Source organism: Saccopteryx leptura, chromosome 4 (genome assembly GCF_036850995.1).
Source record: "Saccopteryx leptura isolate mSacLep1 chromosome 4, mSacLep1_pri_phased_curated, whole genome shotgun sequence".
Classification (NCBI taxonomy): domain Eukaryota; kingdom Metazoa; phylum Chordata; class Mammalia; order Chiroptera; family Emballonuridae; genus Saccopteryx; species Saccopteryx leptura.
The window spans coordinates 216,278,405-216,292,154 of record NC_089506.1 but is presented as its reverse complement, the minus strand read 5'-3'; the positions used below and the strand labels follow the sequence as shown (position 1 = coordinate 216,292,154).

Below are 13,750 nucleotides of genomic sequence, written 5' to 3'. Positions count from 1 at the left end.
CGCTTTGCCCGGTCTTCTCCTTGCTTTTCAGACCCTCCGCTGCGGTGAGGGTCGTTTTCGGGGGTGTCCGTTCTTGCCGGGTCCCCCGCCCGCGGCCGGCGTGGGGCGCTCCCTCTCTCCGTGAGGGAGGGCGCTGGAACAGTGTCGCCAGCAGCCTGCAGGTGTCTCCCCACGGAGTGGCGCGCGTCCCTGCGCCGTGGCCGCTGCCAGGCACCAGCGACTCCTAGCTGAGGTGCACTCGCGCTCCGGGCTCCGGGCGCGCCGGAGCCGCTCCGCTGCTGCCGCCGCCGCCGCCGCCCGACCCCCGCGTTCCCCGCGCCGCGCCCCCCCCACCGGGAGGGCCATGGGCCCGCGCCGTGTCCGCCGCTGCCGATCGCAGGCGCCCGAGCCCCGGGGCGCGGCTGGCAGCGGCCGCTGACGCGGGGCGCCGGCTGCCAACTTCGCGCGCGGAGCTCCCCGGCGGCGCGGTCCTGGCGGCGCGGGCGGCATGAAGACGAGCCGCCGCGGCCGAGCGCTCGTGGCCGTGGCCCTGAACCTGCTGGCGCTGCTCTTCGCCACCACCGCCTTCCTCACCACGCACTGGTGCCAGGGCACGCAGCGGGTGCCCAAGCCCGGCTGCGGCCAGGGCGGGCGCGCCAACTGCCCCAACTCGGGCGCCAACGCCACCGCCGCCGCCAACGGCACCGCCGCCCCCGCCGCCGCGGCCGCGGGGAACGGCCCCCCTGGCGGCGCGCTCTACAGCTGGGAGACGGGCGACGACCGCTTCCTCTTCAGGAATTTCCACACCGGCATCTGGTACTCGTGCGAGGAGGAGCTCGGCGGGCTCGGTGAGTGAGCGGCGGCGCCCGCGGGCTCGGCTCCCGGCCCCCGGCCCCCGGCCCCCGGCCCTCGGCCCCCGGCTCCCGGCGCCCGGGCTGCGCGGCCCCGCGGGCTCGAGTCCCCAGCCGCGCTCCCTGCTCCGGGCCGGCCAGGGACCCCGCACCGCCGCTGCCGGCGCTCCGCAGGCTCGGCCCCTCGTTCCGCGGCGGGGACGAGCGTCGGGCCGACCCAGGGGGTAGAATGTTAGGTGTTTGGGACGCTCCTCCGTCTCAGGCTTTGGGGCCGGGCCCCTGAGGCTTCCGAGCCCCGGGCGGCTTGGGGGACGTGGCCGCGCCCTGGAGAGGCGCGTCTCCCGGGCACCCACGCCAGCGGCGGGTCGCAGGGGCGCGCGGTCGTCTCCGCGCCAGAACTCCGCTCCGTGCCCGCCCCGCCCCCTCTTCCTCTCGCGGGGCGCCGGGTGCCTCCCCCGCACCCCGTCCCGCCCGGGAGGAGGGGGTTCAGGGGCCGCCGCGGGTCCGCAGAGCCGGGAGCCCGAGGAGTCACTCTTCTGCCCCCACTTCCAGCCTCCACTTCCAGCCCCCAGACGGGACTGGGAAAGCACCGGAGTGCGGAGAGGGAGTCCGCTGGGCTCCCGGCTGGGGGCCCTTCGCGTCCTGGCCCCCGCCCGGGAGAGGAGGCGGCGGGGAGGGAAAGGAGGCGGGTGAGAAAGCGGGACAGCTGGGTGGGAGCGGGTCCGACCAGGATTGGGGCGTGTATGACTTTTTACTCGGCGGATCGAACTGCTCCACTGGTCTCACACCCCCTCCTGTGCCGCCGAAGTGCAGCCGGGGCCAGAGTGAGTGCCCCCGGCAGGCAGCGAGCCTCCCGGGTGAGTTGCTGCCTTACAGCCCGCTTGTCAGATTCCGGGGGCTGGTCCACACCACCCCTTACCTTCCAGTCCCCGGTGTGGGGACGCTCTTGAGTGAATTAACCTCTTTCCCCAAGGTTAAAACTGCTCCTTGCATGCTGGTGTGTGTGTGTGTGTGTGTGCTCAAATGTAAATGGATCGGGGCCATGACCAATAGTTTGTCCTGCAGAAGCCGTTGGTTTAAAGGTCAGAGGGACGAAAGCGTAGCTGAGGCCCAGTACGCTGCTTCCCTGCCTGGAATGCCCTTCCCCACAGCTTCCCGGGCTGGGTCCTCCTCGGCTCCCGCAGGACAGGGGCAGGGTCTCCTGGAGAGAAGACCTCTGTGGATCTCCCTTCTGGGACAGGGACTCCCCATCTTTGTACTTTATTACCACCTTTATCTCCCTCATCACTCTTGGCACAACTTGAAATTGTGTGGGGCCCGCCTTCGGTCCTAGCGTCTTGTGACCTGTCCCCACAGGATGTCCCCTGGGTAGTTAGTGTCCAGTGCAGAGTAGGTCTTCACACCTATTTGCCGGATGAAGTTGGATGAGGTCACAGAATAACGAACGGGCGCTGCCTGCTCTGTCTGGCCACTGGTGGCACCCCGATGCTCCGCGCTGGCTGTTCGCCAGAGACACTGGGTGTTTGAATGGGGTCCTGCCCCTAACCAATTTCACCCATCACTCTCACTTCTGATGTGCACTCACATCTTGAATTTTTACTCTGGGATGTAATAAAAAAATAACTTCAAAAGGCATCTTAGCTAAAAATTCCCTGTTTTCCACTCGGCCCAGCCCTAACCTCTCCCTCAGGGGCCTCTAACACCTCGTCCTGGCCTGCGGACACCTGTGTAGCGGTTCCCACACAGCCTTCTCCGAGCTCAAGGTGATGTCTCCGAGGTTGGGGAGGCCTGCCCCCGGACACATCACCTGCACCTGCCTCCAGCTTTCTCCTTTGTGGAGAAATGCAGAGCCTTGCTCCTTCCTTTATAACAGTGTGTGTCTCCGGCAGCAGAGTTGCCCTGTCCCTGCCTCCGTGGGGTGTCCTGGCCTCGCAGGCCAGCGGAGCCTCTTGCTTGCTTGGGGTCTTTCCTGGCCTTTCCCTGGTGGTCACAGTCCGAACTCCTGCCGGCCTTTCCTTGCTGCTTGTCCACATAGCGCATCCCCAGCTCCATGGAGGATATTTAAGCCCCAGCATTTAAAAAAAATTACTAATGGGGGGAAACATTTAAAAACAATGTTAGCTTATATTTATGGAGCCCTTCATGTGCCCCAGGCATGGTGAGAACTACTCACCTGCCAGACCTTATGCCTGAACAGTCCCCTCGAGAGGCAGGCCCGTCTGCGGGCCGCGTTTCAGAGAGGAGTGTGAGGCTCAGAGAGGCTTCTGTCCGGGCCTCACAGCTGGCTGGGGGCAGACAGGAGTCCGGGGAAGTGGTGAGGGAAGAGAAGACGCAGTTGGGGCTGGAGAAGAGAAGGGGTGGGGGTAGCTTCAGTCTAAGACCCGACTGACTCCCGCTGCTCTGTTGGTAGAGACCTGGAGGGTGAGTTTGTTGGGTAAACAAAACAAACCTAGTTTTTCTCTTTTCTCCTGATCACTGTTAGCTAGAGAGCACCCCTCCCAGAAAATCACAATTTTCCTCCCTAAGAGCTTGGAAAATAGTTATCAGCCTGTCAGTGCTGGTGAGAAATGCGGACGGTCGGAGCCAGCTTGGACGGTTTCCCGGGCTGATCCCACAGTGCCCAAATCCGGCCCCTTCTGCCACTGTGGTCCTGAAAGGGTGTCAGGAAGTACCTGGCCCCAAACTTTTGTTGCTATGACAACCTTTCTTCTGGGTTCTGTGACCATTTTTTAATTTATTGTTTACTTGAAGAGGAAAATATGCCCCAACCCCCCCCCCCAATCCTACCCTCCCCTCCCTCCACCCCTGAGAGCATTGAGGGTCAACTTCCTCCCCTCCCGTGCGCACGTGAAACAAGGAGTGTTACCTTCACTGGAGTGAAAATCCTGACCATGAGATCCCAGCCTCTCCATGAGAAGCAGCTGCTAAGTGTTCCTTCCTCTCCACCGCCTGTTTGGTGATTTTTCTCCGTGCTCAGAGAAGAACCCTCCGCACTCCGGGTAGCCACAGGGAAATGGAATAAGCCCTCTTTCCCACACTCAACATCCACAGCATTCACAAAGAAAACTGCAGCTCGTCCTGAACCGACACAACCTCACCAGCCCGGCACAAAGGAACCTTTTCTCCTTCCTCAAAGGGAGCATCAGCCTCCTTCCACAGACAGAACGAGGAGTGTGGCCTCCACGCGGCTTCACCTCCGGCCTCCACGCGAACGGCCAGGCTTGCTCTCCGGCGTGGGTGCTCGGGAGGGAGGGTGGGTACAGACGCAGGCAGCCCGGGGGGGGGGGGCGCAGCAGAGGAAAGGCCTGGGGAGAAAGTGCTGGTGGGATGGCTGGGTGGTGGGTGGCGTGCTAGCTGGGGGCACAGGCGAGGCTGGACTTGACCCTGAGGAAAGGGTGGCTGGGGAAGGGATGGGGGCCGGGGTCAGGGATGGCAGGGGGGAGGTGGGATTGGGGCAGCCGGAGAGGGGAGCAGTCAGGGATGCAGCGGCAGGCTGCTGGGGGTTCTGAGCGACCAGACCCACTCTCTTTGCTGAAGTGGGGGCAGCCATGGCCGTTCTCTCCGGGGAAGGGTGGGATGTGCTCCAGTGTGCGGCCTCCGTTTCAGCAGTGTGGTTTGGGCAAGAGCCTCAGTGTGTTTCCTTGTCGGAAGGGGGTCGGAGCACTTCCCCCTGTTCCAGGGTGAGGGTCAGGGAAGTAGCCCAGGGGAGTGCCAAGAGTGTGCCTGGCCACTCCACGCTGCCCCTGCCTGGGCCACCTCTCCTGTGCCGCCCCTGCCTGGGCCACCTCTCCTGTGCCGCCCTGTCTGTGTCACCTCTCCTGTGGCGCCCCTGCTGGGCCACCTCTCCTGTGCCGCCCCTGCCTGGCCACTCCACGCTGCCCCTGACCGGGCCACCTCTCCTGTGCTGCCCCTGTCTGTGTCACCTCTCCTGTGCCGCCCCTGCCCGGGCCACCTCTCCTGTGCCGCCCCTGTCTGTGTCACCTCTCCTGTGCCGCCCCTGTCTGTGTCACCTCTCCTGTGCCGCCCCTGCCTGTGCCACCTCTCCTGTGCCGCCCCTGTCTGTGCCACTTCTCCTGTGCCGCCCCTGTCTGTGTCACCTCTCCTGTGCCGCCCCTGCTGGGCCACCTCTCCTGTGCCGCCCCTGCTGGGCCACCTCTCCTGTGCCGCCCCTGTCTGTGTCACCTCTCCTGTGCCGCCCCTGTTTGTGTCACCTCTCCTGTGCCGCCCCTATCTGTGTCACCTCTCCTGTGCTGCCCCTGCTGGGCCACCTCTCCTGTGCTGCCCCTGCCCGGGCCACCTCTCCTGTGCCGCCCCTGTCTGTGTCACCTCTCCTGTGCCGCCCCTGTCTGTGTCACCTCTCCTGTGCCGCCCCTGTCTGGGTCACCTCTCCTGTGCCGCCCCTGTCTGTGTCACCTCTCCTGTGCCGCCCCTGTCTGTGTCACCTCTCCTGTGCTGCCCCTGCTGGGCCACCTCTCCTGTGCACTCTGAGCAGCCAGGCTTCCCAGCTTTGACCACTGCTCCCCTCAGTCTCCTCCCCACCCAGCAGCAGAGACATCACCAGGTCCCGTTCCTCCTTTGTGCAGACAATAACCTCCAACGCCTTCTTTTCCTTAGAGTCAAAGCCGTGGCCTCCCCTTTGTGAAGGCGGCTCTCAGCCCCTCCCTTGGTACACAGCTCTTTGCTCTCCTCCTGTGGCCCCAACCCCCACCCTGTGGCCATCAACTTGTGCCACATGGGTCCCCAACACCACGTAGGCCCCCAACACCGGCATACTCGACCTCAGGGCCTTTGCACTGGCTCTTCCCTCTGCCTGGAATGCTTTTCCCCCACATGGCCACAAGATTATTTCTAGAAACTTCTCTAAGTCAGTGCTGAGCTCTCTCCAAAATCAAAACGATCTCTTCACACATCCTTGCTTGATTTGTGCTCTGCACTTGCCAGCGTGGACTTTTCCTTCACGTCCGTGTCTGTTTTTTGTCATCCATCAGCTCCGTGAAGGTGGAGTGGAGTCTGTGTGCACCGTTCCTGCTGGCTCCCTGTGCTCCTGCTGATGGACAGTGGGTGCTCAGTCAGTGTTTGTGGGAGGAATGTTGCTGTTGGGATGACAGTTTGTATCCAGTTCTTTCCCTGGCTCTAAGTGTCTTCTTAGGACACCGTGAGTCAGGGGGCTCTCTGAGGACTCCCCCTGCCCGCTGAGAGTCGGGCAGGGCCGTCCCACTCAGGAGGAGACGCCCCCAGCGCCTCCCACACTTCTCTTCCTTTCCTTCTTTCCTTTTCAAAAAACCACGGCTTTTCTGCCCACTCCCTTGAATTATACTGCTACATTTTCATAAATATGGGGGGACACGCGATGCCCCCACCCGGTGGCTTCTAGTGCTGTGGAGTGTTGGTGTGCATTCAGATGGGCTTCAGTGGGCTTTGTGTCAGGGGCCTCTGATGGGTGAAGACTCTGACTTTGAAAGGCGTGGCTCTGGATGGGAGGAGGCTCTGACTGCGACATGGGACTTTCCACTGAGCTCCAGGGTTGATCTGGCTGATCTGTCAGGCCAGGCGGGTGTCCCCTTCCTCCCTCACCGCTCCGTGCGTCCCCCCCCCCCCCCGAAGCTACGCGCTCGGTCAGTGGAAGAGGACGACCTTCCCCGACAGAGAGGACTGTTCTTCGGTCAAGGGTGTACGAGTAGCTGTGCTCCCCTGTGAGACCCCCCAGACAAGCGCCGAAGGTCCATTTGTAGTAAGTAGGGGATCAAGCTTCCTAGACCCAGACACATCCAACTGAGGCGCTGCATGTGGCAGTCTGCTTTTTTTTTTTAACAAAAGAGGCGTGGTGGCTCTAAGCCTTCCACAAGTGTTTCCTCCTTCCACCCCCATAACAGTTCTATGAGGGAGGTGTGGTTATGCCCATTTTCCAGATGAGGAAACCGAGGCACAGATCGGTGAAGGGACTCGCCCAAGGTCACACGGCTACAAGTGGCAGAGCTGGGATGCTCACCAGGCAGAAGGCCCCAGGGCTCTAGGGCCTGCTGTGCTGAGCTGCGCCCCACCTTCCCACCCCAATGCATTCAGGCTCCCCTGCTCCTCCAGCAGCCCTTGGGAAGAGCACTGTCCCAGGAGTCATGGGCCCCAGGTTCGAGTCCAGGCTCCAGTGTCCACATGCTGAGTGACTCCTTCTCTTCCTGGTCTTCTCTTTCCACCCGTGTAGGATGAGGGCTTGGTGGCCTTTTTGTTTGAAGGCAGCAGAACACCCCACGACCACAGGCATCGCAGGGATCAGACAGTCCAGGCGCCAGACCCCATGCGCTCACCTGCTGTGTGGTGTCTGGTAAGGGCTTGCCCTCTCTGGGCCTCAGTCGGTTGACTTGGCTGGGATGATAATATCTGCCTCAGGAGAGCATCACTGGGGCTAAAGCGGATAACGCCGTCACCCACTGGTGCACAGCAGGGCTGGATACATGGTCGCCGAGATCTGACCCTGTGTCATCGTCTGCAGACCAGTGGCCGCTGGTCAGATCTGAACTATCAATTTTATTTGGCCCTGTAGTGTTTACAGTGTCTTTGAAAAAGTTGCCAACATTGAATTTTTAAAAAAAGTTTATTGATTTTAGAAAGAAAGAGAGAGAAACATTGACTGGTTGTTCTACATTATTATTATTATTATTATTTTTGTGACAGACAGAGAGAGGGACAGATAGCGACAGGCAGGAAGGGAGAGAGATGAGAAGCATCACTTCTTTGTTGCGGCTCCTTACTCTTTTTAGTTGTTCACTGCTTTCTTTCTCATATGTGCCTTGGTGGGGGGGCTACAGCAGAGCGAGAGACCCCTTGCTCAAGCTAGCGACCTTGAGCTCAAGCCAGTGACCTTGGGCTTCAAGCCAGTGACCTTTGGGCTCAAGTCAGAGACCTTGGGCTCAAGCTAGAGACCATGGGTCATGTCTATGATCCCTTGTTCAAGCCAGTGACCCTGCACTCAAGCTGGTGAGCCTTGCTCAAGCCAGATCAGCCCGCATTCAAGCCGGTAACCTTGGGGTTTTGAACCTGGGTCCTCCGTGTCCCAGTCCGACGCTCTATCCACTGCGCCACCTCCTGGTCAGGCTTGTCCCACGTTATTTATGCATTCTTTGGTTGGTTCTTGTATGTGCCCCGACCAGGGAATTGAACCTACAACCTTGGTATATGAGGACGACATCCTAACCCACTGAGCGCCTAAGTTGCCAACATTTGAAAATTGACACACTGCACAGAAACATTTGGATTTATGGTTTTTCTCAAAAACGTGGCCGGTCTGTCAGCAATGGGCCCGGCTCTCTGTGGGAGCGGCGGCTGCCCCTGCCGCTGTCCGCAGTCTGTCCTCGCTCATCCCACCTCCTCGCTTTGACGTGACCTTCCACCTTCCAGGCGCTGAGGCTCCAAGCCTTGGAGTCAGATCACTGTGCTCCTCTGCTCAGGACGCCCCTGCGTGTCCCATCTCACTCAACCACAGCCAGCTGTCTTCCGGTGCCTGGAGGGGGGGTCCGCCTTCATTGCCTCTCTGACCTCCTCTCCGCGCCCCTCCCCCTCCAGTCGCTCTGCCCGAATCACGCCAGCCTCCTTGCTGATCCTTGAACAGGCCAACACCTTCTTCCCGCCCCCGCCTCAGTGCCTTTGCAAGAGCTGTTTTTACCGTGCAGGACCTTTTTCTCAGATACGTGCCTGTGAGGCTGCCTCCCTTCGCAGGCAGGTGTCCTCTCGTCAGTGAGGCCTTCCCAGGCTGCACTGTCGGAATCAGTGGGCTCTCCACCCCCCCCAGCACTCCCCCCTCTCACCTATTCCCCCCATCACTGTAATTGTTGTCTTACCCACTACCTATCACACTCATTTAGCCTCTTTATTATCGCTCTCCTCCGCTCGGATGCTGGCTCCACGGGGCAGCAGTTGGTCCATTTCACATAACGCCACATCCCAGAACCCAGATGAGCAGGCACTTAGCAAGGGTTCAGTGACCGTGTGTAGAATGCATTCGGGATTCCAAGAACGTCTCAGGCCTTCCGGGTGCGGTGGGGCCGGGACCTGCGCTGCGCCTGCTGTCCCGCGGACTTGCCGCCTCCGCCGCCCCCCCCCCCCTCCCCGCTCTCCTGTGCCGCCCGTGGGAAGAGCGTGCAGGGGGACGCCGTGAGGGGCCGGAGGGGTGCAGGGTGATCATCCCCCGTTCAAATTCCGAGGTACCGGACTCAGAACCATCTTGTGGGGAGCCGTGACCTCTGTGCTGTCTGCAGGACTGTGGTGCTGGTTGAACTCTCTTTTTGGTCTCCCAGGTGACAGAAGCAGACTTGAGCCCAAATAAGAAGAAAAGGGGGGTTATTGGAGGAGAGCTGTGCCCACCAAATCCTGGCAAAGGCGGAGCCACTTGTCTCGGAGTCAAGGGCCAGGGCCACACGGGTCCCTGGAGGCCAGGTCTAGAGCCACCAACTAAAATCCTACAGATGCCAGACAGGAAGCCTGAGAGAGCGCCACAAAGGGAGAGTGGGCGGGGACTACTGTCTCAGCCTGGGGGCCCGTGTATGGGGCCGAGTTCATTTTGTGGAAACTCCAGGTTTTTATATGAAATCTCTTGATAGTTAAAATTTGGCTGGTACAGCCATTATAGAAGACAGTATGGTGGTATCTCAAAAAGTTAAGAATAGAATTAGCATATGACCCAGTAATCCCTTTCCTGGGTATCTACCCCCCAAAACTCAAAAACATTGGTATGTAAAGACACCCTCCCCCATGTTCATCACAGCATTAATCACAGTGGCCAAGACATGGAAACAACCAAAGTGTCCCTCGATAGAGGACTGGATAAAGATGGGGTACATATATACAGTGGAATACTACTCAGCCATAAGAAATGATGACATATTGCCATTTACGACAACATGGACGGACCTTGAGAACGTTATACTAAGTGAAATTAATAAATCAAGAAAAGCTAAGAACTATATACGATTTCACCATAGGTGGGATATAAAACTGAGACTCTCATGGACGTAGATAAACGGAAGTGGTTACCGGAGGCGTGGGCAAAGGGAGGAACAAATATGTGGTGATGGAAAGTGAGTTGACTTTGGGTGATGGGCACACAATGCAATCAACAGTCCAGATGCCATGGAGATGTTCACTGTAAACCTATGTACTCTTATTGATCAATGTCCCCCTGATAAATGTAATTTCTAAAAAAGAAATCTGGCAACTAATTCAATGAAAAGTAAGAAGCCTGCTCTGCAGGCCAGAAGCAGTCACTGATGGGCACGAGCTGACCCTGGGCTGCCAGCTTGCAGCTTCCAGGTCAGAGCCTTGCTGGTAACAGGACTCGATTCCCAGCCCCCGTTTCTAGGTCTGTTGACTTGAGGGCTTGAGAGAGAATCTGATGGACGGTGGGGCGCCGCTGGCCATGGCGCCGATCTGCTCTGTTCCGGGAGTGGGGCTGTAGGATTATGTAACCCAGCCCTGTGGAGTGAGGGAGAGAGCTTCATTGAGCCAAAGGAATGGAATGGGACGTGGGCGGCAGACATCCAGGCAGGCCCTGTTAGCCAGAGCACTGGGACTCGTGCAGGCAAGGGAAGCTCACTTGCAGTGGGCTTAAAGAAGAAAGGGAACTGATGGCCTTTCGTATAACAAGTCTGATGAGAGCAGCCTGGTGGTGCGGCCGCTGGATCCGGCCGTGTTGTTGGGAGTTTGCATCCTTCCAGCACGTGGCTCCGCCTTCCTCCGGATTAGCTCGCGTGCTCAGTGTGCTCTCCCTGTGCTTGTCCCTGAGAGCTTTGTGTCCTTCCAGCAACTTCAGTAGAAAAGCAAGATCCTCTTCCCCAAGGTTCCAACAAAACCTCCAGGACCGTTTCTTATTGGTCCATTTTGGATTATGTCCCCGCCTTGAACCACTCAGTGTAGCCAATGGGGATGAATTGTGTTGATTGGCCAGACCTTGGTCCCATACCTGCGCCTGGGGCTGGAGAGGAGGGCCGCTCTGCCTACACCCACCGTGTGTCCCGAGAGTGGGAGAGGGCATGTCAGTTAGTGCTTGCCACTGCGGGCTGTGTAACAGCTCAAACCCTCAGTGGCATGCAGCTGCATATATGTCCCCAGCTCAAGAGTCTGGTCACCCGTAGAGGTTGCTCTGGGCCAGGCCACTCACATGTGTGATGTTTGCTGGCTGCTGGCTGCAGAGATGGAGACCACCGGGCCTTGTGCCTCTTATCCGTGCGACAGAAGTGGGGGCATGTTGTCATGTAGTGTCAGGGGTGTGTGACAGCCAGAGCAAGCCCCCCTGTTCAGGCCCTTTTCAAGCCTCTGCCTCCATCCCGTTGGCCAAAGCCCTGTCCGTGGGGGAGGTCCCTGCAGAGTCAAAACTGCCGAGGGCTTGGGTACGGGAAGGGAGAAGTGTTGGGCCCTTGTAGCAAACTCGGTGTCACAGGTGGTTCCTCATAGTCCGGGGCTGGTCCCAGGGAAAGGGACGGTGGATGCTGGCCAGGCAAGAGCAAGGATGCCCCCTATTTGCACAAGGACACATCTCGGGCCTGAAGGAGTTTGTGGCTGCATCCTCCAATTCCCTTTAGCCAAGACGCTGTGGCTGTGCTGGAGTTCGGAGGTTTTTAATTGTCTGGGGACCTGGGGCTCTGGGATGAGACCACGGGCCTCCTGCCCAGAGAAGCCCCCCGCCCCCCAATCACACAGTTGGGCCTACAATTTTCTGAGCCTCAGCTCTGAGGCCACACCAGGGTGAGACTCTCTGATCCATCTGGTGTCGTCTCAACTTTTCTACACCCCAGAATCATCTAGAGAACAGGGTCAAATACTGATTCCTGGGGCCTCGCCCTGGGACCTTGTGCTTGATGGGTACGGGTTTCCAATCAGCTCCCCAGGGGTTCCCAGAGCACAGCCAGGCTTGGCCACCAGCGGTCTGATTCAGCCCTGCCCCTCTGCACCTGTGGAGTGGAGCTCCGGGCGGAGCCCGCCCAGCGCGCCCAGACTGCCAGGCACAGCGGTCTCCCTCTGGCCTCCGCCTCTGCCTCCTGGGACCCGTCTCGCTCACCCCGCTCTGCCTTGTGGGCCTCCCTGCGGGCCAGCCGGCCAGCCACACCAAACTCATTCCCACCTCCTGGCGTTTGTACCCCTGCTGTTCCCTTGCCAAGAATTCCCTTCCTCTGTGCGTGAACTGAACTGGCCGGCTAGGCCTCTGCTCGGCCGTCTTGGGCCCTGCACACCCCAGCCCTCGCTGCTCCCGGGGTTTCTTCTCTTCACTGAGCTTTCTGCTCACCGAAATGACCTTGTTCATTTGTTCCGTGTGTGTTTACGGCTTGTGTGTCACCCTAGAGCGGGCCCCTCAGAGCAGATCAGAGACTGTGGACTCCTCACCTCAGTGCTCAGGGCCCGCACACGGGGCTCAGGAAGGGCCGAGTCCCTTTTGGGTCAGAGGAGAGCTGATTCCCAGGCTCTCACCGTCTTGGGCCGTCTGGTCTTCCACGGAATGTGCACACGACCTTGGGAATGCTCAAAAGAAAATGTGCCATTGGGGGCTGCCAGGGAGGCCAGGTTGTGTGTGTGGGGGTGGGGATGGGGGTAAGGGGGGTGGGGGGGTGAGGGGCAGGGTCAGACAGGACAGTGGAGCAGTCCCTCTGGCCCGCAGGAAGCGCCCCGGTCCCCAGGCCTGTCTGGAGGGGCAGCCCAGGGCTCCTGCCTCCCCAGGTCCAGGGCAGACGTGCACTGTGCATGGAGCCTGGCGGGCACCCAAGGGTCCTGAGCGAGATGGAGACGGTGGTCTAGAACAGAGCAAGTGGGAGGAGGGAATGTGCTTCTGTTTCCTCACCCGGAAAGTGGGAGTGACAGGCACCAGCTTTTGGAAGCGCGCCTTCCTGTGATCCCTGGTTGCTTTCCGTCACCTGAATTGGGAGGCTGGCACCTCTGTCCAGAAACTGTCCATTGGCTGCAAACATGAGTACGGCGGCGGAACCGCGCGCCGTCATTGCGTTCCAGCTGGGCGGTGACGTCCACGCGGTGAGAGGCGGCCCGGCCCTGCGCTGCCCGAGCCGAGCTGCTTCCGTGTCACCTTTGGAGGGAACTGGTGGGGACTGGAGGAGGGTGTTCGTGCTCCGGCTCCTGGCAGAGAGTGGCTGGGGGGCCTGGCCTGTTTGCCACCTCCCAGGGCGTGGGTCAGAGATGGCCGCTCGGCTGGGGAAAGGAGAAGACACAGAGACACGGTGGGGGGGGGTGAGAGACATGACAGAGGGGTACATCCAGAACCTGAGAGGGACCCAGAGAAAGGCTGAGGTCAGAGAGCGAAACCAGAAAGGGGGGAGGGACAGAGAAGGGGAGACACTTACAGAGTGGGGTGGGGAGACGTGGAGACAGACAGAGTGAGGGAGGGGCGGGTGGAGAGGGGCAGAGGTGGAGACACGCAGGGAGAAAGGCACACAGAGGGAGAGGCAGAGAGAGAGAAACGCACACACGTGCACACATGTGCACACATGCACATGTATGTATATCCATCCACACACACCGTGCACACACATGCACATGCGCACACGTATGTATACCCATCACACACCGTGTGCACACATGCACACATGCACATGCATGTATACCCATCACACACACCGTGCGCACACATGCACACACACATGTATGTATATCCATCCACACACACCGTGCACACACATGCACACGTATACTCACTCGTATGCTCACACACACGAGTATACTCATGTGCACACACGCATGCACTCACTCACAGAGAGCAGAGGCGAGTGCCGGTGCCGGAAATAGCCCAGGGGAGGCGGCAGGGAGCACAGATGGCGTCGCTGCTCTTTTCTGGGAGAGGCTGAGTCCTCCAGGGGGAGTGGCTCTGCCCCCAGGCCACTCCGGGGCCTCAGCCCCTGGGGGACAGCACGTGGGGACGGCAGGGTCCCTAG

General features: G+C 59.9%; 1 protein-coding gene across 2 annotated transcripts in view; it reads left to right on the top strand.

Annotated features, from left to right (window-relative positions):
- The first annotated feature begins 288 nt into the window (after positions 1–288).
- Positions 289–13,750, top strand: part of GSG1L (GSG1 like) — a 219,235-nt gene continuing 205,773 nt past the window's right edge. The window contains exon 1 of one of the 2 annotated variants that reach the window (XM_066383179.1): positions 289–827. In XM_066383179.1, the coding sequence (XP_066239276.1) occupies positions 488–827 (340 nt within the window). In that variant the 5' untranslated portion in view covers positions 289–487. The remainder of the gene's footprint in view (positions 828–13,750) is intronic. The other variant, XM_066383178.1, reaches the window with a different exon arrangement.